The sequence below is a fragment of the Mustelus asterias genome, chromosome 13 (assembly GCF_964213995.1).
Source record: "Mustelus asterias chromosome 13, sMusAst1.hap1.1, whole genome shotgun sequence".
Taxonomy (NCBI): domain Eukaryota; kingdom Metazoa; phylum Chordata; class Chondrichthyes; order Carcharhiniformes; family Triakidae; genus Mustelus; species Mustelus asterias.
The window spans coordinates 1,043,145-1,067,341 of NC_135813.1; the positions used below are offsets into that span (position 1 = coordinate 1,043,145).

The following is a 24,197-nucleotide window of genomic DNA, read 5'->3' on the forward strand; positions in this document are numbered from 1 at the left end:
TGTGGACTTGCACATCTAGGTCCCTCTGTGTTTCTATACTCTTGATGGCTCTGCCATTTATTGTATAACTCCCCCCTACGTTAGTTCTTCCAAAATGCATCACTTCGCATTTATCTGGATTAAATTCCATCTGCCATTTCTCCGCCCAATTTTCCAGCCTATCTATATCCTGCTGTATTGTCCGACAATGTTCATTGCTATCCACAAGTCCAGCCATCTTCGTGTCATCCGCAAACTTGCTGATAACGCCAGTTGCACCTTCTTCCAAATCATTTATATATATCACAAATAGCAGAGGTCCCAGTACAGAGCCCTGCGGAACACCACTGGTCACAGACCTCCAGCTGGAAAAAGACCCTTCGACTGCTACCCTCTGTCTCCTGTGGCCAAGCCAGTTTTCTACCCATCTAGCCACCTCTCCTTGTATCCCATGAGCCTTAACCTTCTTAACCAACCTGCCATGAGGGACTTTCTATAGACGACAAACGCAATGACAGATGAAGTATAACACAGATAAATGTGAAATTCTATGGATTCTATGTTTCCATGCAATGGCGAACAGACTCAAAGGGCTGAATGGCCTACTCCTGCTCCGATTTTCCATGTTTCTATATGTTTTAAGATTTGGCCCGTGTCAGAACTGACCATGAGCTCAATCTCCTGCTGAGATTTCTAAACCCTGAAAATCCAACTGATTCATTCGTCAGAATCCACCTCTCAAAACAAATCAATTTCCCAATAAAGGGTGTTTGTGAAAAAATCTGAATGTGGACAAGATTGGGGTTCCATAATCATACTGCTTCAAAACCCACCCAGACACCAATCAATCCCATACCCCAGGTACACAGAGGCTGACAAGCTGGAAACTGGGATGAGTGAGGGAGTGGCTGAGGGACCCTCACATTCCATACGGAAATACAATCAGCGTATCTGCCATCAGCAATCTCCCACATCACGGTCAGTAAAATAAATTCTCGTTTCTCAACATTGTGTCATCCTCTCTGGACAGGACAGAATAGGGCAGCACTCAGGCAGACAGGAAACTGGCAAATACTGACCCACTGGACAATGGTCAGTAATTAACACTGACCCACTGGATAATGGTCAGTAATTAACACTGACCCACTGGATAATGGTCAGTAATTAACACTGACACACTGGACAACGGTCAGTAATTAACACTGACACACTGGACAACGGTCAATAATTAACACTGACCCACTGGACAACGGTCAGTAATTAACACTGACCCACTGGACAACAGTCAATAATTAACACTGACCCACTGGACAACGGTCAGTAATTAACACTGACCCACTGGACAACGGTCAGTAATTAACACTGACCCACTGGACAACGGTCAGTAATTAATACTGACCCACTAGACAACGGTCAGTAATTAACACTGACCCACTGGACAACGGTCAGTAATTAACACTGACCCACTGGACAACGGTCAGTAATTAACACTGACCCACTGGACAACGGTCAGTAATTAACACTGACCCACTGGATAATGGTCAGTAATTAACACTGACACACTGGACAACGGTCAGTAATTAACACTGACCCACTGGACAACGGTCAGTAATTAACACTGACCCACTGGATAATGGTCAGTAATTAACACTGACACACTGGATAATGGTTAGTAATTAACACTGACCCACTGGACAATAGTCAGTAATTAACACTGACCCACTGGACAACGGTCAGTAATTAACACTGACCCACTGGATAATGGTCAGTAATTAACACTGACCCACTGGACAACGGTCAGTAATTAACACTGACCTACTGGACAACAGTCAGTAATTAACACTGACCCACTGGACAACGGTCAGTAATTAACACTGACCCACTGGACAATAGTCAGTAATTAACACTGACCCACTGGATAATAGTCAGTAATTAACACTGACCCACTGGATAATGGTCAGTAATTAACACTGACCCACTGGACAATAGTCAGTAATTAACACTGACCCACTGGACAACGGTCAGTAATTAGAACATAGAACATAGAACATTACGGCGCAGAACAGGCCCTTCGGCCCACGATGTTGCACCGACCAGTTAAAAAAAAAACTGTGACCCTCCAACCTAAACCAATTTCTTTTCGTCCATGAACCTATCTACGGATCTCTTAAACGCCCCCAAACTAGGCGCATTTACTACTGATGCTGGCAGGGCATTCCAATCCCTCACCACCCTCTGGGTAAAGAACCTACCCCTGACATCGGTTCTATAACTACCCCCCCTCAATTTAAAGCCATGCCCCCTCGTGCTGGATTTCTCCATCAGAGGAAAAAGGCTATCACTATCCACCCTATCTAAACCTCTAATCATCTTATATGTTTCAATAAGATCCCCTCTTAGCCGCCGCCTTTCCAGCGAAAACAATCCCAAATCCCTCAGCCTCTCCTCATAGGATCTCCCCTCCATACCAGGCAACATCCTGGTAAACCTCCTCTGCACCCTCTCCAAAGCCTCCACATCCTTCCTGTAATGTGGGGACCAGAACTGCACACAGTACTCCAAGTGCGGCCGCACCAGAGTTGTGTACAGTTGCAACATAACGCTACGACTCCTAAATTCAATCCCCCTACCAATAAACGCCAAGACACCATATGCCTTCTTAACAACCTTATCTACTTGATTCCCAACTTTCAGGGATCTATGCACACATACACCTAGATCCCTCTGCTCCTCCACACTATTCAAAGTCCTCCCGTTAGCCCTATACTCAACACATCTGTTATTCCTACCAAAGTGAATTACCTCACACTTCTCCGCATTAAACTCCATCCGCCACCTCTCGGCCCAACTTTGCAACCTGTCTAAGTCTTCCTGCAAACTACGACACCCTTCCTCACTGTCTACCACACCACCGACTTTGGTGTCATCAGCAAATTTGCTAATCCACCCAACTATACCCTCATCCAGATCATTAATAAATATTACAAACAGCAGTGGCCCCAAAACAGATCCCTGAGGTACACCACTTGTAACCGCACTCCATGATGAATATTTACACTGACCCACTGGACAATAGTCAGTAATTAACACTGACCCACTGGACAACGGTCAGTAATTAACACTGACCCACTGGACAATGGTTAGTAATTAACACTGACCCACTGGATAATGGTTAGTAATTAACACTGACCCACTGGACAATAGTCAGTAATTAACACTGACCCACTGGACAATCACTGGTGGGCTTTGGGGTGGGCGACTGGGCTCAGACCCATTTCCCACTGGGGAATCTGAGGCCAATCATATAAGAAAAAATAAAGCTTTCATTGTAAAGGATTTCACAGGGCATCACGGCGGCACAGTGGTTAACACTGCTGCCTCATAGCTCCAGGGACCAGGGTTCAATTCTTGGCTTGGGTCACTGTCTGTGCGGAGTTTGCACATTCTCCCCGTTCATCGTGTCTGCGTGGGTTTCCTCCGGGTGCTCCGGTTCCCATCCACAGTCCGAAAGACGTGCTGGTTAGGGTGCATTGGCCATGCTAAATTCTCCCTCAATGTACCCAAACAGGCGCCGTAGTGTGGCGACTAGGGGATTTTCACAGTAACTTCATTGCAGTGTTAATGTAAGCCGACTTGTGACTAATAAATAAACTTTTCAAAATGCTGCAACATTCCTGTGATCAGATCTCTGCCACAGTGACAGCTGGGGAGAATCCACATCGTATCCAAGCTGGACCATAAGACCATAAGACATAGGAGCAGAATTAGGCCACTCGGTCCATCAGCTCTGCTCTGCCATTCAATCATGGCTGATATTTTTCTCATCCCCATTCTCCTGCCTTTTCCCCATAACCCCTGATCCCCTTATTAATCAGAACCTATCTATCTCTGTCTTAAAGGCACTCAATGACCCGGTCTCCACAGCCTTCTGCGACAAAGAGTTCCACAGATTCACCACTCTCTGGCTAAAGAAATTCCTCCTCATCTCTGTTACAAAGGATCATCCCTTTAGCCTGAGGTTGTGTCCTGTGGTTCTAGTTTTTCCAACGAGTGGAAACATCCTTTCCACGTCCACTCTATCCAGGCCTCGCAGTATCCTGTAAGTTTCAATAAGATCCCCCCTCATCCTTCTAAACTCCAATGAGTACAGATCCAGAATCCTCAACCGTTCCTCATACGACAAGCTCTTCATTCCAGGGATCATTCTTGTGAACCTCCTCTGGACCCTTTCCAAAGCCAACACATCCTTCCTTAGATATGGGACCCAAAACTGCTCACAATATTCCAAATGGGGTCTGACCAGAGCCTTATACAGCCTCAGAAGTACATCCCTGCTCTTGTATTCTAGCCCTCTCGACATGAATGCTAACATTGCATTTGCCTTCCTGACTGCCGACTGAACCTGCAAGTTAACCATAAGAGAATCTTGAACAATGATTCCCAAATCCCTTTGTGTTTCTGATTTCCTAAGCATATTTCCATTTAGAAAAGTCTACGACTCCATTCCTCCTTCCAAAGTGCATAACCTCACACTTTTCCACATTGTATTCCATCTGCCACTTCTTTGTCCACTCTCCTAACCTGTCCAAGTCCTCCTACAGCCCCCCTGCTTCCTCAATACTACCTGTCCCTCTACATATCTTTGTATCATCTGCAAACTTAGGGACAGTAAGTAGTCTGACAACACCAGGTTAAAGTCCAACAGGTTTATTTGGTAGCATGAGCTTTCGGAGCGCTGCCCCTTCATGCTGGCATCTCCACATCATGCAAACATAGTAACAGTGGCTTCAGTTCCTTCCGCCCATTCATTAATGTATATTGTGTATGTTGTTAATGTATAATGTACATTATTATTAATGCAAAGTTGTGGTCCCAGCACCGACCCCTGAGGCACACCACTAGTCACCGGCTGCCATCCTGAAAAAGACCCTTTTATCTCCACTCTCTGCCTTCTGCCAGTCAGCCAATCCTCTCTCCATGCCAGGATCTTACCCTTAACACCATAGAACATAGAACAGTACAGCACAGAACAGCCCTTCGGCCCACGATGTTGTGCCGAGCTTTATCTGAAACCAAGATCAAGCTATCCCACTCCCTATCATCCTGGTGTGCTCCATGTGCCTATCCAATAAACGCTTAAATGTTCCTAAAGTGTCTGACTCCACTATCACTGCAGGCAGTCCATTCCACACCCCAACCACTCTCTGCGTAAAGAACCTACCTCTGATATCCTTCCTATATCTCCCACCATGAACCCTATAGTTATGCCCCCTCGTAATAGCTCCATCCACCCGAGGAAATAGTCTTTGAACGTTCACTCTATCTATCCCCTTCATCATTTTATAAACCTCTATCAAGTCTCCCCTCAGCCTCCTCCGCTCCAGAGAGAACAGCCCTAGCTCCCTCAACCTTTCCTCATAAGACCTACCCTCCAAACCAGGCAGCATCCTGGTAAATCTCCTCTGCACTCTTTTCAGCGCTTCCACATCCTTCTTATAGTGAGGTAACCAGAACTGCACACAATATTCCAAATATGGTCTCACCAAGGTCCTGTACAGTTGCAGCATAACCCCACGGCTCTTAAACTCCAACCCCCTGTTAATAAAAGCTAACACACTATAGGCCTTCTTCACAGCTCTATCCACTTGAGTGGCAACCTTTAGAGATCTGTGGATATGGACCCAAGATCTCTCTGTTCCTCCAGTCTTCAGAACCCTACCTTTGACCCTGTAATCCACATTTAAATTAGTCCTACCAACATGAATCACCTTACATTTATCAGGGTTAAGCTCCATTTGCCATTTTTCAGCCCAGCTTTGCATCCTATCTATGTCTCTTTGCAGCCTACAACAGCCCTCCACCTCATCCACTACTCCACCAATCATGGTGTCATCAGCAAATTTACTGATCCACCCTTCAGCCCCCTCCTCTAAGTCATTAATAAAAATCACAAAGAGCAGAGGACCAAGCACTGATCCCTGTGGCACTCCGCTAGCAACCTGCCTCCAGTCCGAAGATTTTCCATCCACCACCACCCTCTGTCTTCGATCAGATAGCCAGTTACCTATCCAATCAGCCAACTTTCCCTCTATCCCACACCTCCTTGCTTTCATCATAAGCCAACCATGGGGGACCTTATCAAACGCCTTACTAAAATCCATGTATATGACATCAACTGCCCTACCTTCATCAACACACTTAGTTACCTCCTCAAAAAACTCAATCAAATTTGTGAGGCACGACTTGCCCTTCACGAATCTGTGCTGACTATCCCGGATTAATCCGCATCTTTCTAAATGGTCGTAAATCCCATCCCTAAGGACCTTTTCCATCAATTTACCAACCACCGAAGTAAGACTAACCGGTCTATAATTATCAGGGTCATTTCTATTCCCTTTCTTCAACAGAGGAACAACATTCGCCACTCTCCAGTCCTCTGGCACCATCCCCGTGGACAGTGAGGATCCAAAGATCAAAGCCAAAGGCTCTGCAATCTCATCCCTTGCCTCCCAAAGAATCCTAGGATATATTTCATCAGGCCCAGGGGACTTATCGACCTTCAGTTTATTCAAAACTGCCAGTACATCCTCCCTCCGAACATCTATTTCCTCCAGCCTATTCGCCTGTTACACCTTCTCTTCCTCAAAAACATGGCCCCTCTCCTTGGTGAACACTGAAGAAAAGTATTCATTCATCACCTCGCCTATCTCTACTGACTCCATACACAAGTTCCCACTACTGTCCTTGACCGGCCCTAACCTCACCCTGGTCATTCTTTTATTCCTCACATGGGCACTGAACTTATTTAACAGTCTCCTATGTGGCACCGTGTCAAAGGCCAACTGGAAATCTAAATAAATCACGTCCACTGGTTCTCCTTTATTTAACTTCCTTGTTATCTTCTCAAAGAACTCTAACAGATTTGTCAGACATGACCTCCCCTTGACGAAGCCGTGCTGACTCAGTCCTATTTTATCATGTACTTCCAAGTACTCCACGATCTCATCTTTAATAACTCTAAAATCTTGCCAATGACTAAAGTCAGGCTAACCGACCTATAATTTCCCGTCTGCTGCCTCCCTCCTTTCTTAAGCAGCGGTGTACATTAGCTACTTTCCAGTCCTCTGGGGCCCTCCCTGCCTCCAGTGATTCCTGAAAGATCACCACCAATGCCTCCACAATTTCCTCAGCTATCTCTTTTAGAACCCTGGGGTATAGTCCATCCGGTCCAGGTGGTTTATCCACCTTTCAGTTTCCCCAGAACCTTCTCCTTCGTAATGGCTACTACACTCACCTGTGCCCCCTGACTCTCCTGGAGCTCCAGTATCCCACTGGTGCCTTCCACCGTGAAGACTGATGCAAAGTAACTATTCAGTTCCTCTGCCATTGTTTTGTTTCCTATTATTACTTCTCCAGCCTCATTTTCCAGCGGTCCAATGGCTATTTTTGCCTCTCACTTACCTTTTATATATTGAAAAAAACTCTTCCCATCTTCTTTTATATTACTAGCTAGCTTACACTCATATTTCATCTTCTCCCCCCTTGTTGCTTTTTTAGTTGTCCTCTGCTCGCTTTTAAAGGTTTCCCAATCCTCCGGCTTCCCACTAATCCTCGCCACTTTGTATGCTTTTTCTTTTGCTTTTATGCTGTCCTTGACTTCCTTCGTCAGCCATGGATGCCTCGTCCTCCCCTCAGCATGTTTCCTCCTCCTTGGGATGAATTTCTGTTGTGCCTCCCGAATAACCTCCAAAAACTCCTCTCATTGCTGTTCCACTGTCTCCCCTGCGAGGCTCCCTTTCCAATCAACTCTGGCCAGCTCCTCTCTCGTGTCTTTGTAGTTGCCTTTAATTGTAATCCCGTTACATCCGACTCCAGCTTCTCCCTCTCAAACTGCAGGGTAAATTCTATCATATTGTGGTCACTGCTCCCTAAGGGTTCCTTCACCTTAAGTTCCCTAATCAAGTCTGCCTCATTACACATCACCAACTCCAAATCTAGGAGACTCTGTCACAAGCTGCTGCAAAAAACATCTCTTAGACATTCCACAAATTCCTTTTCTTGGGATCCACTACCTCCCTGACTTTCCCAGTCTGCATATTGAAGTCCCCCATGATTATTGTAATATTGCCTCTTCTATCTCCTGATTTATTTTCTGCCCCACATCCTGACGAGTGCTCGGGGGCCGGTACATAACTCCCATCAGGGTCTTTTTACCTTTGTGATTCCTCAACTCTACCCACACAGATTCTACGTCTGCTGATCCTATATCGCTTCTTGCTATTGATTTAACTTCATTCCTTACTAACAATGCAACCCCGCCCCCTTTGCCCATCTGCCTGTCCTTCCGATAGGACACATATCCTTGAATATTTAGATCCCAGCCCTGATCCCCTTGCAGCCACGTCTCTGTGATGCCCACAACATCGTACCGGCCAATCTCAATTGGAAGGACAGTGCATCCAGATGATTTATAAGTCGGGGAAGCAGAATTCCTGAATGTGTCTGTCAAATATCTGCTGACCTGTTGCTGAGAAGCTGCAGCTCTGACAGTGATAAATATTTCAGAATTGGGCAGTTATTATGAGGAACATTTCTGCTCACACCCAGAATAAAATCTTTAATATTTGGAAATTCGAAGCGAATACGAGATTGCAAAGAAATAATTGGAAACGAGAATCTCACAGCAACAAACCAAGGAAAGTTCCATTTAATATGACTGACTGAATGATCACTATCTCAATCCAGGTACTGCGCTCTGTAAATATCACCCTGGGCTGGGCCAGTGGGAGACACCAACACATTAAACATTGCCCTTCTGCTATAGCTCGTTCATGATGTGGAGATGCCGGCGTTAAACCAATATCAGTGCTGGGGCCTCAATTGTTTACCATATACGTAGACCACCTGGAGGAGGGGACCGAGTGCAAGGTAACAAAGTTTGCGGATGATACAAAGATGAGTGGGAAAGCGAATTGCGTGGAGGATGCGGAAAGTCTGCAGAGAGATTTGGATAGGCTAAGTGAGTGGGCGAGGATCTGGCAGATAGAGTATAATGTTGACAAGTGTGAGGTTATCCACTTTGGAAGGAATAATAGTAAAATGAACTATTAATGAAATGGTGAAAAATTACAACATGCTACTGTGCAGAGGGACCTGGGGGGTCCTTGTGCATGAATCACAAAAACTCAGTTTGCAGGTGCAGCAGGTGATCAAGGCGGCAAATGGAATGTTGGCCTTTATCGCGAAGGGGATGGAGTATAAAAGCAGGGAGGTCTTACTGCAATTGTACAAGGTACTGGTGAGGCCGCAACTGGAGTACTGTGTGCAATTTTGGTCCCCTTATTTGCGGAAGGATATATTGGCCTTGGAGGGAGTGCAGAGAAGGTTCACCAGGTTGATACTGGAGATGAGGGGGTTAGCTTATGAGGAGAGATTGAGTAGATTGGGCCTGTACTCGTTGGAGTTTAGAAGGCTGAGGGGAGATCTTATAGAGACATATAAGATAATGAAGGGGCTAGACAGGGTAGAGGCAGAGAGATTCTTTCCACTTAGAAAGGAAACAAGAACTAGAGGACACAGCCTCAAAATAAGGGGGAGTCAGTTTAGGACAGAGTTGAGGAGGAACTTTTTCTCTCAGAGAGTAGTGAATCTCTGGAATTCTCTGCCCATTGAAGCAGTGGAGGCTACCTCGTTAAATATGTTTAAGTCACAGATAGATAGATTTCTGATCAATAAGGGAATTAAGGGTTATGGGGAGCAGGTGGGTAAGTGGAACGAAACCACGATCAGATCAGCCATGATCTTATTGAATGGCGGGGCAGGCTCGAGGGGCTAGATGGCCTACTCCTGCTCCTATTTCTTATGTTCTTATTTTGTAAATTGAGTTTGTGTCTTTATATGCCCTGTTTGTGAACAGAACTCCCACTTACCTGACGAAGGAGCAGCGCTCCAAAAGCTTGTGGCTTTTGCTACCAAATAAACCTGTTGGACTTTAACCTGGTGTTGAGAGACTTCTTACTAGCTCGTTCACACAAACTTTCCAGAAAGCCTCGTTTGGCCACCTCGAAGTGTAGGACACTAAAGGAATATAGTTAGATAGTGCAAATCAACCCGGAAAACTAACAGGCACCCAGGGACTGAGAGAGAGACAGACATACTGACAGTGACAGACACAGTCATACTGAGACAGCGACAGTTACACACACTACCTCACTAACACACAGGAAACTCAGAGGCACAGAGAGAGAAATTATTGCCGACCCAAAATCTTACCGCTCTTTGAAATCCAGGAAGACTTTGTAGAGCGTATTACCTCCTGAGATTGCTGCTAAGTCAATGGCTCTCAGCAAATTATAATGCACTCGAATTAATTCCTGTAACAGAGAGGGAATGGTTGGTGTTTAGACAGCTACTCACCAGAGGCACACAGATTATTCCCAGCACTCAAACGGAGGTCCAACTCACACATCAAGAACATCAAGACTAAAATATTCATTCACAGGATATCGGTATAGCTGACAAGGCCAGAGCTTACTGCCTGTCTCTAATTGTTCTTGAGAATGTGGGATAGAGCCACCTTCATGAATATACACAATGCATTGTTGGGTCATTTTTAGAAGGCAGTTAAGAGTGAACCACATTGTTGTGGGTTTGGAGTCACATTTTCCAACAATCTGATCATTTAATGCTCACAATTTTGTAGTTTTTCTATGTTTCTATTTATAGGTAGGCCGAGAAGGTAGGGATATGTTCGGCACAACTTGTGGGGCCAAAGGGCCTGTTTTGTGCTGTAGTTTTTCTATGTTTCTATCACTGATGCAAGATAGGTTCTTATTTCAGATTTATTTAAATTGGTAATTAAGGTAATTTAGCCATAGTTTCTGAAGGACCATGGGCTGATCTCTCCACTAATGAGAGACAATTGGTCCTATTTGGCTTGGGGCGAATCACTCTGCAAGCATGAGGCAAGATGAGGTGGCATGGAGTCCATGAACTGTTACAGCTGGTCCGGGGGTTGAACCTACACTTTTGGCATGGTTCTGTACCACCCTCGAGTCGTTTGGTAACACAGAACTTGAGCATTGCTGAAAAAAAAAGAGACATTTTGTCAAAGCTTTTCATCGTGCATTCATCAGGACAATTCACAAGAACACCAATGTTCGGGAAACAACCTTATGCTGCGAGAAGACGGTTCTGATTGTTTGGCAAGTGGACTCTGATTGGTAGAGGCATTGTATTGGTGAATGCACCAGTTGATGGTGACTGATAATTAATTGCCAAACACTGATTGAAATTTATATCAGGTAGCTTGAATCTGATTGGTCAAGGCATTGCTCTGAGGAATGAACCAGCAAATGACTGTCACTTATTTTGTTTAGCTGAAATTGGCACAATGTGTGTACCTGTCCTTTCTGTCTGCAAATAACATGACCCTGTGTTAATATAGTTGGCTTCCGGTAATGCAAACGCACTGCACTGCAAACCTGACAATCTTCATTTTAGCACACTGAGGATTATTTAGCAATTGTTGTCCAATCACAGAATCATATCAAATGTTGAACACAGTGTTTGGAGTTTTACAAGCACTGGCTGGTTGGGTACGGTCTGTACCTTGCCCATTGCGCTCGGCAGCTGGGACACGTTGTTTGATACGATCCACCAGTCTTTGGGATATATGATACTGTCAGTTAACATCAACTGGTGCATTCTCCATGGCGACAACTCTGCCAATCAGAGCCACTTGCCAACCAATCGGCTCTCTCTTTGCATACAGTAGTTTGTTGATTCCCCTAACACTTGTGATTGTCCTGATGAGTGCAAGATGAAAATAATTGACAAAATGCCTCTTTTCTCAGCAATACACATTCAAACCATCGAGTCAGCAGAGCCCCACCAGTTATTGAACTAACTGAATTTAAATGACCCCAGCTGCTGTAGTGGGATTTGAACTCATGTCTCAGGATAATTAATCCAGCCCTCTGGTTTCTAAGCCCCGGTAACAGTCGCAGACCTACTCTGCTCCTGCTCCATTGCCACATTCGATTTACATATTATAAAATTATCAAAAGTCAGATTTCTAAAATAAAACTCCTTTTGTCATATTTTCCCAAGAGTCAATAGGAACAAAGTAACTTGATGTTAGTCTGTAAATCAGCGCAAGGGGCCGGGGCCAGGGAACAGGGCCAGGGTGAGGGCCAGGGTGAGGGCCAGGGCCAAGGCCAGGGTGAGGGCCAGGGCCAAGGGCAGGGTGAGGGCCAGGGTGAGGGCCAGGGTGAGGGCCAGGGTGAGGGCCAGGGTGAGGGCCAGGGTGAGGGCCAGGGCCAAGGCCAAGGCCAGGGTGAGGGCCAGGGTGAGGGCCAGGGCCAGGGCGAGTGAACAGGGCCAGGGCGAGGGAACAGGGCCAGGGTGAGGGCCAGGGCCAGGGCGAGGGAACAGGGCCAGGGTGAGGGCCAGGGCCAGGGCGAGGGAACAGGGCCAGGGCAAGGGCAGGGCACAGATATCCTGCCAGTGTGGCTCTGTACCCTTCACAATCACAAGTCTAATACCTGTGAATAAACAGGACGAGGTCACTTCCACCAAACAAACTGCAACATTGAATATTCAGTTGTTGTTTGCCAAGGAATGCTGCCAATTGGTAAAGAATATTTACAGCTGCTTCTTAACCTGCCCGCCGCCAATCAGCACATCCTGATACTTGTTTCTCCGACGTTTGCCCCTGAATCTCCAAGATGATTAACGAAGGGGGAGTTTCCAGCTGCAGCTCAGAAATCCTCAGTGTTTTAGATTTGTGCCAATGACAATGAATGATGTTTTAATGTGTTCCGAGTAAATATCCTGTAGCTTGTGAGGAGTCTTTGCTGATTCTACAACCGAAGTATTACTGTGCAACGTAAAGATTTATTCTTCTGCAGCATCCTGGAATCATCTCTCACAAAGAATCCTGACTGTTAAACCGGAGTGCAATGCTTTTCAATCCTCACCCCCAGAGCCAGCTATATACTCCCCTCCCTCATCCGGGACCCCAGAGCCAGCTATATACTCCCCTCCCTCACCCGGGACCCCAGAGCCAGCTATATACCCCCCTCCCTCACCCGGGACCCCAGAGCCAGCTATATACCCCCCTCCCTCACCCGGGATCCCAGAGCCAGCTATATACCCCCCTCCCTCACCCGGGATCCCAGAGCCAGCTATATACCCCCCTCCCTCACCCGGGATCCCAGAGCCAGCTATATACCCCCCTCCCTCACCCGGGACCCCAGAGCCAGCTATGTACCCCCCTCCCTCACCCGGGACCCCAGAGCCAGCTATATACCCCCCCTCCCTCACCCGGGACCCCAGAGCCAGCTATATACCCCCCTCCCTCACCAGGAACCCCAGAGCCAGCTATATACCCCCTTCCCTCACCCGGGACCCCAGAGCCAGCTATATACCCCCCTCCCTCACCAGGAACCCCAGTGCCAGCTGTAACCCCCTCCCTCACCCGGGACCCCAGTGCCAGCTGTAACCCCCTCCCTCACCCGGGACCCCAGTGCCAGCTGTAACCCCCTCCCTCAGTAGAGACAGTGAAGTATCGCACTTGGCCTCGGGGGTAGATGAATGGCTGGCTGCTCTGCAGGGAGAGATGGTTTGGATTTATTCACTGACCGACAGAAACAGGGAAACACTGACCTCCATGTTGATGAATATAGCCTCCATTTCCTGGGCACTCAGCACGGTCTTTAATGGGATCATGTAATTCTGTAACCGGCACAGAGAGAGCGTTAAGGCAGCACAGAGCAGCACAAGAGAATCACAAAGAGGCACAGGGTCAGGTGGTCTCCTCCTGGTCAGATGCTGAGTCCATTCAGCATTCACCACAAACACAACCAATGTCTACAGTAAGAAGTCTCACAACACCAGGTTAAAGTCCAACAGGTGTATTTGGTAGCACAAGCTTTCGGAGCGCTGCCTCTTCATCAGTGAGTGCCACTCACCTGATGATGGAGCAGTGCTCCAAAAGCTAGTGCTACCAAATACACCTGTTAGACTTCAACCTGGTGTTGTTACTTACTGTGCCTACACCAGTCTAAAGCTGGCAACTCCACATCAAACAATGTCTACAACAGTGTTAGCCTCCAGTCTCCCCCAGGCTGCTGTTAAACCTGCTCAGCTGCCAGCTGGGGCACAGTGGGTCACACTCTCAAGAATCAGGTCATGGGTTCGAGTCACCCAACAGTACCTGTTCACAACAGAGGCCAGCAAGCACCAAGAGAGTGCCGCACTGTCAGAGGGTCAGTACTGAGGGAGTGCCGCACTGTCAGAGGGTCAGTACTGAGGGAGTGCCGCACTGTCAGAGGGTCAGTACTGAGGGAGTGCCGCACTGTCAGAGGGTCAGTACTGAGGGAGTGCCGCACTGTCAGAGGGTCAGTACTGAGGGAGTGCCGCACTGTCAGAGGGTCAGTACTGAGGGAGTGCCGCACTGTCAGAGGGTCAGTACTGAGGGAGTGCCGCACTGTCAGAGGGTCAGTGCTGAGGGAGTGCCGCACTGTCAGAGGGTCAGTACTGAGGGAGTGCCGCACTGTCAGAGGGTCAGTGCTGAGGGAGTGCCGCGCTGTCAGAGGGTCAGTGCTGAGGGAGTGCCGCACTGTCAGAGGGTCAGTGCTGAGGGAGTACCGCACTGTCAGAGGGTCAGTGCTGAGGGAGTGCCGCACTGACAGAGGGTCAGTGCTGAGGGAGTGCTGCACTGTCAGAGGGTCAGTGCTGAGGGAGTGCCGCACTGTCAGAGGGTCAGTGCTGAGGGAGTGCCGCACTGTCAGAGGGTCAGTGCTGAGGGAGTGCCGCACTGTCAGAGGGTCAGTGCTGAGGGAGTGCCGCACTGTCAGAGGGTCAGTGCTGAGGGAGTGCCGCACTGTCAGAGGGTCAGTGCTGAGGGAGTGCCGCACTGTCAGAGGGTCAGTACTGAGGGAGTGCCGCACTGTCAGAGGGTCAGTACTGAGGGAGTGCCGCACTGTCAGAGGGTCAGTGCTGAGGGAGTGCCGCACTGTCAGAGGGTCAGTACTGAGGGAGTGCCGCACTGTCAGAGGGTCAGTACTGAGGGAGTGCCGCACTGTCAGAGGGTCAGTACTGAGGGAGTGCCGCACTGTCAGAGGGTCAGTACTGAGGGAGTGCCGCACTGTCAGAGGGTCAGTGCTGAGGGAGTGCCGCACTGTCAGAGGGTCAGTACTGAGGGAGTGCCGCACTGTCAGAGGGTCAGTGCTGAGGGAGTGCCGCGCTGTCAGAGGGTCAGTGCTGAGGGAGTGCCGCACTGTCAGAGGGTCAGTGCTGAGGGAGTACCGCACTGTCAGAGGGTCAGTGCTGAGGGAGTGCCGCACTGACAGAGGGTCAGTGCTGAGGGAGTGCCGCACTGTCAGAGGGTCAGTGCTGAGGGAGTGCCGCACTGTCAGAGGGTCAGTGCTGAGGGAGTGCCGCACTGTCAGAGGGTCAGTGCTGAGGGAGTGCCGCACTGTCAGAGGGTCAGTGCTGAGGGAGTGCCGCACTGTCAGAGGGTCAGTGCTGAGGGAGTGCCGCACTGTCAGAGGGTCAGTACTGAGGGAGTGCCGCACTGTCAGAGGGTCAGTACTGAGGGAGTGCCGCACTGTCAGAGGGTCAGTGCTGAGGGAGTGCCGCACTGTCAGAGGGTCAGTACTGAGGGAGTGCCGCACTGTCAGAGGGTCAGTACTGAGGGAGTGCCGCACTGTCAGAGGGTCAGTACTGAGGGAGTGCCGCACTGTCAGAGGGTCAGTACTGAGGGAGTGCTGCCCATTGCGATGCATGTTGCAGGATGGGGTTGTGTAATGGGCTGCCGTTGGGAATGGACGCTGGGACGGGGCACAGGTACTTGCCTTCTCAATGTCCTCGAGTGTTTTGTAATACTTGGCTTCTGTTTCTTGGATCTCGAGCAGGCAACAGTTCCTTTTATCATCCTCCGTCATCCCCAACTTCTGTTAAAGACACAGAACACCAAACTCATCATCATTGCAGCATCGAGTACGAATGATTGGGTGAGGGAGAGTTACAACATGGACTGGGTGGATGGTCACGCGGGGCAGTGTCTGGGGGCGGGCGGCCACGCGGGGGCGGGGTGCGGGGGCGGGCAGCCACGCGGGGGCGGGGTGCGGGGTGCGGGGGCGGGTGGCCACGCGGGGACGGGGTGCGGGGCGCTGGGGGCGCGGGGCGACGTCCGGGGATGTACGGTCACGTGGGGCAGTGTCCAGGGACGGGCGGTCACACGGGGCAGCATCCGGGGACGGGCGGTCACACGGGGCAGTGTCCGGGGACGAGCGGTCACACGGGGCAGTGTCCGGGGATGAGCGGTCACACGGGGCAGTGTCCGGGGACGGGCGGTCACACGGGGCAGTGTCCGGGGATGGGCGGTCACACGGGGCAGTGTCCGGGGACGGGCGGTCACAGGGGGCAGTGTCCGGGGGACGGGCGGTCACACGGGGCAGCATCCGGGGACGGGCGGTCACACGGGGCAGTGTCCGGGGACGAGCGGTCACACGGGGCAGTGTCCGGGGATGAGCGGTCACACGGGGCAGTGTCCGGGGACGAGCGGTCACACGGGGCAGTGTCCGGGGACGAGCGGTCACACGGGGCAGTGTCCGGGGACGAGCGGTCACACTGGGCAGTGTCCAGGGACGGGCGGTCACAGGGGGCAGTGTCCGGGGGACGGGCGGTCACACGGGGCAGCATCCGGGGACGGGCGGTCACACGGGGCAGTGTCCGGGGACGAGCGGTCACACGGGGCAGTGTCCGGGGATGAGCGGTCACACGGGGCAGTGTCCGGGGACGAGCGGTCACACGGGGCAGTGTCCGGGGACGAGCGGTCACACGGGGCAGTGTCCGGGGATGAGCGGTCACACGGGGCAGTGTCCGGGGACGAGCGGTCACACTGGGCAGTGTCCGGGGACGAGCGGTCACACGGGGCAGTGTCCGGGGATGAGCGGTCACACGGGGCAGTGTCCGGGGACGGGCGGTCACACGGGGCAGTGTCCGGGGACGGGCGGTCACACGGGGCAGTGTCCGGGGACGGGCGGTCACACGGGGCAGTGTCCGGGGATGGGCGGTCACACGGGGCAGTGTCCGGGGACGGGCGGTCACACGGGGCAGTGTCCGGGGACGGGCGGTCACACGGGGCAGTGTCCGGGGACGGGCGGTCACACGGGGCAGTGTCCGGGGACGGGCGGTCACACGGGGCAGTGTCCGGGGACGGGCGGTCACACTGGGCAGTGTCCGGGGACGGGCGGTCACACGGGGCAGTGTCCGGGGACGGGCGGTCACACTGGGCAGTGTCCGGGGACGGGCGGTCACACTGGGCAGTGTCCGGGGACGGGCGGTCACACGGGGCAGTGTCCGGGGACGGGCGGTCACACGGGGCAGTGTCCGGGGACGGGCGGTCACACTGGGCAGTGTCCGGGGACGGGCGGTCACACGGGGCAGTGTCCGGGGACGGGCGGTCACACGGGGCAGTGTCTGGGGACGGGAGGTCACACGGGGCAGTGTCCGGGGACGGGCGGTCACACTGGGCAGTGTCCGGGGACGGGCGGTCACACTGGGCAGTGTCCGGGGACGGGCGGTCACACTGGGCAGTGTCCGGGGACGGGCGGTCACACTGGGCAGTGTCCGGGGACGGGCGGTCACACTGGGCAGTGTCCGGGGACGGGCGGTCACACGGGGCAGTGTCCGGGGGATGTTCTGGTTCACATGCAACATCTCTGAGAGAGCAGAGACCAAATGAAGAATAAATTGCTTTGGGACATCACAGACTGAGTGTGTGAGATGTTGATGAAATGAGCAGGGGGTTAGAGGGGCAGCGAGCTCGGTTACAGCTGCTTACCTGCATGTATCGAATCTGCAGCATCGGAAATAAAGAGCTCCAGTAAAATAACAGCAGCAACACATTCTATCCAGAATCTCACAGCCACATCAACCTGTACATCCAACACAGGCCACTTTCTAATCTTGGAATGCAATGGAAACTGCAATCCCCATTAGAAATACTTCCCAATCTTCAATTAAGGAGCAAACAAACCGGAACTTTCTAAAACTTATTCTTTCACAGGGTGTGGGCATTCCCAGCTGACCCGTCAAGTAACCCTAACGTTGGGCAAAGACCCGAATGTCTCAATAAATGATGAACAAAAACAGTTTTTTAGAAAAAGTAAAGATCGGAATGGGGGTGGGGGGGGGGGGGGGGGGGGGGGGGGTGGTGGTGCTGCTGATGGTGGGGGTGGGGCTGATGGGAGTGGTGGGGGCAGTGGTGGTGGGGGTGGGGGTGGTGCTGATGGTGGGGGTGGTGCTGATGGGAGTGGTGGGGGCAGTGGTGGTGGGGGTGGTGCTGATGGTGGGGGTGGGGGTGGTGGTGGGGGTGGGGGTGTTGCTGATGGTGGGGGTGGGGGTGGTGCTGATGGTGGGGGTGGGGGTTGGGTCGGTGGTGGGGATGGGGGTGAGCTGCCTTCTCAAACTGCTGCAGTCCCCACTGTGCTGTTAAGGAGGGAGTTCTGGGATTTCACTTCACAGAGGGCAAGTGGAGAGAGAGCAGGGAAAAAGGGATGGGGAGAGAGAGAGAGAAACAGAGAGGGAGGCACACAGCGAGAGGGAGGCGGCGGCAGAGAGAGGGAGGCGGCGGCAGAGAGAGGGGGAGGGGGCAGAGAGAGGGGGAGGGGGCAGAGAGAGGGAGGCGGCGGCAGAGAGAGGGGGAGGGGGCAGAGAGAGGGGGAGGGGGCAGAGAGAGGGGGAGGGGGCAGAGAGAGGGGGAGGGGGCAGAGAGAGGGGGAGGGGGCAGAGAGAGGGGGAGGGGGCAGAGAGAGGGGGAGGGGGCAGAGAGAGGGGGAGGGGGCAGAGAGAGGGGGAGGGGGCAGAGAGAGGGGGAGGGGGCAGGGAGAGGGGGAGGGGGCAGGGAGAGGGGGAGGGGGCAGGGAGAGGGGGAGGGGGCAGGGAGAGGGGGAGGGGGCAGGGAGGGGGGGAGGGGGCAGGGAGGGGGGGAGGGGGCAGGGAGGGGGGGAGGGGGCAGGGAGGGGGGGAGGGGGCAGGGAGGGGGGGAGGGGGCAGGGAGGGGGGGAGGGGGCAGGGACGGGGGGAGGGGGCAGGGAGGGGGGGAGGGGGCAGGGAGGGGGGGAGGGGGCAGAGAGGGGGGGAGGGGGCAGAGGGGGGGGAGGGGGCAGAGAGGGGGGGAGGGGGCAGAGAGGGGGGGAGGGGGCAGAGAGGGGGGAGGGGGCAGAGAGGGGGGGAGGGGGCAGAGAGGGGGGGAGGGGGCAGAGAGGGGGGGAGGGGGCAGAGAGGGGGGGAGGGGGCAGAGAGGGGGGGAGGGGGCAGAGAGGGGGGGAGGGGGCAGAGAGGGGGGGAGGGGGCAGAGAGGGGGGGAGGGGGCAGAGAGGGGGGGAGGGGGCAGAGAGGGGGGGAGGGGGCAGAGAGGGGGGAGGGGGCAGAGAGGGGGGGAGGGGGCAGAGAGGGGGGGAGGGGGCAGAGAGGGGGAGAGGGGGCAGAGAGGGGGGAGGGGGCAGAGAGGGGGGGAGGGGGCAGAGAGGGGGGGAGGGGGCAGAGAGGGGGGGAGGGGGCAGAGAGAGGGGAGGGGGCAGAGGGAGGGGGAGGGGGCAGCGGGAGGGGGAGGGGGCAGCGGGAGGGGGAGGGGGCAGCGGGAGGGGGAGGGGGCAGCGGGAGGGGGAGGGGGCAGCGGGAGGGGGCAGCGGGAGGGGGCAGCGGGAGGGGGCAGCGGGAGGTGGAGGGGGCAGCGGGAGGGGGAGGGGGCAGCGGGAGGGGGAGGGGGCAGCGGGAGGGGGAGGGGGCAGCGGGAGGGGGAGGGGGCAGCGGGAGGGGGAGGGGGCAGCGGGAGGGGGAGGGGGCAGCGGGAGGGGGAGGGGGCAGCGGGAGGGGGAGGGGGCAGCGGGAGGGGGAGGGGCACCGGAAGGGGCAGCGGGAGGGGCAGCGGGAGGGGGGCAGCGGGGGGGCAGCGGGAGGGGGCAGCGGGAGGGGGCAGCGGGAGGGGGCAGCGGGAGGGGGCAGCGGGAGGGGGCAGCGGGAGGGGGCAGCGGGAGGGGGCAGCGGGAGGGGCAGCGGGAGGGGGCAGCGGGAGGGGGAGGGGGCAGCGGGAGGGGAGGGGGCAGCGGGAGGGGGAGGGGGCAGCGGGAGGGGGAGGGGCAGCGGGAGGGGGCAGCGGGAGGGGGCAGCGGGAGGGGGAGGGGGCAGCGGGAGGGGGAGGGGGCAGCGGGAGGGGGAAGCGGGAGGGGGAGGGGGCAGTGGGAGGGGGAGGGGGCAGCGGGAGGGGAGGGGGCAGCGGGAGGGGGAGGGGCAGCGGGAGGGGGAGGGGGCAGCGGGAGGGGAGGGGGCAGCGGGAGGGGGAGGGGGCAGCGGGAGGGGGAGGGGGCAGCGGGAGGGGGAGGGGGCAGCGGGAGGGGAGGGGGCAGCGGGAGGGGGAGGGGGCAGCGGGAGGGGGAGGGGGCAGCGGGAGGGGGAGGGGGCAGCGGGAGGGGGAGGGGGCAGCGGGAGGGGGAGGGGGCAGCGGGAGGGGGAGGGGGCAGCGGGAGGGGGAGGGGGCAGCGGGAGGGGGAGGGGGCAGCGGGAGGGGGAGGGGGCAGCGGGAGGGGGAGGGGGCAGCGGGAGGGGGCAGCGGGAGGGGGAGGGGGCAGCGGGAGGGGGAGGGGGCAGCGGGAGGGGGAGGGGGCAGCGGGAGGGGGAGGGGGCAGCGGGAGGGGAGGGGCAGCGGGAGGGGGAGGGGGCAGCGGGAGGGGGAGGGGGCAGCGGGAGGGGGAGGGGGCAGCGGGAGGGGGAGGGGGCAGCGGGAGGGGGAGGGGGCAGCGGGAGGGGGAGGGGCAGCGGGAGGGGGAGGGGGCAGCGGGAGGGGGAGGGAGGAGAGAGAGGGGAGGGAGGAGAGAGGGGGAGGGGGAGAGGGAGGGGAGGGAGGAGAGAGAGGGGAGGGGGGAGAGGGAGGGGAGGGAGGAGAGAGAGGGGAGGGAGGAGAGAGAGGGAGGGGGGAGAGAGAGGGGAGGGAGGAGAGAGAGGGGAGGGGGGAGAGGGAGGGGAGGGGGGAGAGGGAGGGGAGGGAGGAGAGAGAGGGGAGGGGGGAGAGGGAGGGGAGGGGGGAGAGAGGGGGAGGGGGGTGAGAGGGGGAGGGGGGAGAGAGTGGACACACTCAGGAATTGGCTGGAAACTCCCGCCTTCTCTGGCTGTCTGGGGTTACACGTCACTCGCAGCATTTACCATTGGTTGCCGAACCTCCACCTTGATGATGTCCTCATAAATGTCATCGCCATCATCGTCACATGGAACACAGTCGTAGATTTCCTCTCCCAGATCATGCTCGCTGGAAAAAATAAAACACATCAAAAGGACTGACCCAGAGAAAGGCCGACGATTGAGGGAGCGGCCTGGGCTCCAAGATAGATGGTCAGTGCTGAGGGAGTGCCGCACTGTCAGAGGGTCAGTGCTGAGGGAGTGCCGCACTGTCAGAGGGTCAGTACTGAGGGAGCGCTGCACTGTCAGAGGGTCAGTACTGAGGGAGTGCCGCACTGTCAGAGGGTCAGTGCTGAGGGAGTGCTGCACTGTCAGAGGGTCAGTGCTGAGGGAGTGCCGCACTGTCAGAGGGTCAGTACTGAGGGAGTGCCGCACTGTCAGAGGGTCAGTACTGAGGGAGTGCTGCACTGTCAGAGGGTCAGTGCTGAGGGAGTGCCGCACTGTCAGAGGGTCAGTGCTGAGGAAGTGCTGCACTGTCAGAGGGTCAGTGCTGAGGGAGTGCTGCACTGTCAGAGGGTCAGTGCTGAGGGAGTGCCGCACTGTCAGAGGGTCAGTACTGAGGGAGTGCCGCACTGTCAGAGGGTCAGTACTGAGGGAGTGCCGCACTGTCAGAGGGTCAGTACTGAGGGAGTGCCGCACTGTCAGAGGGTCAGTACTGAGGGAGTGCCGCACTGCCAGAGGGTCAGTGCTGAGGGAGTGCCGCACTGTCAGAGGGTCAGTGCTGAGGGAGTGCAGCACTGTCAGAGGGTCAGTGCTGAGGGAGTGCAGCACTGTCAGAGGGTCAGTGCTGAGGGAGTGCAGCACTGTCAGAGGGTCAGTACTGAGGGAGTGCCGCACTGTCAGGGGGTCAGTGCTGAGGGAGTGCTGCACTGTCAGGGGGTCAGTGCTGAGGGAGTGCTGCACTGTCAGGGGGTCAGTACTGAGGGAGTGATGTACTGTCAGAGGGTCAGTACTGAGGGAGTGCTGCACTGTCAGGGGGTCAGTACTGAGGGAGTGCTGCACTGTCAGGGGGTCAGTACTGAGGGAGTGCTGCACTGTCAGGGGGTCAGTACTGAGGGAGTGCTGCACTGTCAGAGGGTCAGTGCTCCCTGTTGGGGTCGGTGCAGTGTTTTGAAGAGGAGGAAGGGAGTTCCCCTTGGTGCCCTCGGGTCAATATTTAGCCTTCAATCAACATCATAAACAGGATATCTGGTGTGCGCCCAAGCTGGCTGCGCATTTCCTACATCACAACAGTGGCTACACTTCAACACAGCTCCATCATCTGAAGCACTAAATAAATGCAAGTGTTTCCTTTTCTCTTTACCCTAGAGTGGGGCATTCCAGGGAACATTCACTTGGAGCAGTTAACACAAGTTCAACTGAGGCCATTGCTGAAAGAATCCTACTCCGTTCCTCACCTTCTGGTCCGTTCAGAGATCTCACCCTTTCCGAAATACTACCTGTCATCAACCTGAGCCTTGTACCCGGACACTGCTCCTTCCTGCCTTGAACTACGAGAAAATACTACCAGGTTCATACACTCACCCCATTCAGGATTTTATACCCACTCTAAAAGCCCTTCTGAGACACTGATAGGTGGCTTCTTCTGACTGGGGAATCTAGCACACAGGGACACAGTCTCAGGATCAAGGGTTGATTTTTTTTATTCGGACAGATGGGCATTTCTCTGGCCAGAACTGGACTCCAGGATGATATGTTGCCTCCCTGATGCTAGGGGTCAAGGATGTCTCGGAGCGGCTACTGGACATTCTGAAGAGGGAAGCTGAATCGCCGATGGTTGTGGTACAAATCAGTACCAACTACACAGCTTTAAAAAAAAAACAGAATTTCTAAATCATTTGGAGGAAAATGTAACTGGTTTGATTAGTAAGTTTGCGGATGACACAAAGGTTGGTGGATTTGCGGATAGCGATGAGGACCATCAGAGGATACAGCAGGATATAGATCAGTTGGAGACTTGGGCGGAGAGATGGCAGATGGAGTTTAATCCGGACAAATGTGAGGTAATGCATTTTGGAAGGTCTAATACAGATAGGAAATATACAGTAAATGGCAGAACCCTAGGTCACTGAAAGTGGCAATGCAGGTGGAGAAAGTCGTCAAGAAGGCACACGGCATGCTTGCCTTCATCGGCCGGGGCATTGAGCTGCTATCAGAAGACTTCTTCTACTAGACATCTAGCAGGTCACCCCTCAACCTCCGTCATTCCAGTGAGAACAAATGGAATGTTGGCCCTTATTTCAAGGGGGTTGGCGTATAAGGGTCGGGAAGTCTTGCTGCAACTGTACAAGATACTGGTGAGACCAGATCTGGAGCACTGGGAGCAGTTTTGTTCCCCATATTTAAGGAAAGATATTATTTCATTGGAGGCAGTTCAGAGAAGGTTCACTAGGATGATCCCCGGTGTGGAGGGGCTGTCTAATGAGGAAAGGTTAAACTGGTTGGGACTCTACTCATTGGAAGTTCGAAGAATGAGAGGTGATCTCACTGAAACATTTCAGATTATTAAGGAATTCGACAGGGTAAATGCTGAGAGGACGTGTCTCCTCATGGAAGAGTTTAAGACCAGGGGGATATAGTCTCAGAATAAAGGGGGACCAATTTAAGACTGAGACGAGGAAGAATTTCTTCCCCGAGAGGGTTGTGAGTCTTTGAAACTCCTTTTCGCAGTGAGCTGTGGGGTGGAGTCCGTGTGTATATTTAAGGCTGAGATAGATAGATTTTTGATCAGGAAGGGAATCCAGGGTTACGGGGAAAGGGCAGGAAAGTTGGCGTGAAGAATGTCGGATCAGCCACGATCCTATTGAATGGCCTACTGCTGTTCCTATTCCTTATGGACTTTCATAGGATGTGGGTGTCGCTGACAAGGCCAGCATTTATTGCCCACCCCTGATTCCCATCAGAAAGTGGTGGTAAGCCGCCTCCTTAAAACATTTGGTGTCAGTACATCCACAGTGCTGTTAGGGAGGGAG

General features: G+C 54.0%; 1 protein-coding gene across 4 annotated transcripts in view; it reads right to left on the reverse strand.

Moving 5' to 3' along the window:
* The window catches only part of vav2 (vav 2 guanine nucleotide exchange factor), a 230,026-nt gene that overhangs the window by 89,532 nt on the left and 116,297 nt on the right, over positions 1–24,197 (reverse strand). For all 4 annotated transcript variants that reach the window (XR_013499320.1, XM_078226123.1, XM_078226125.1 and 1 more), the window contains exons 5-8: positions 21,193–21,295; positions 15,840–15,938; positions 13,648–13,716; positions 10,252–10,352 (exon numbers count right to left, since the gene is read on the reverse strand). Coding sequence is in view for 3 of the 4 variants with exons in the window: in XM_078226123.1 (XP_078082249.1) it covers positions 10,252–10,352; positions 13,648–13,716; positions 15,840–15,938; positions 21,193–21,295 (372 nt within the window). In the remaining variant the exon portion in view is untranslated. The remainder of the gene's footprint in view (positions 1–10,251; positions 10,353–13,647; positions 13,717–15,839; positions 15,939–21,192; positions 21,296–24,197) is intronic.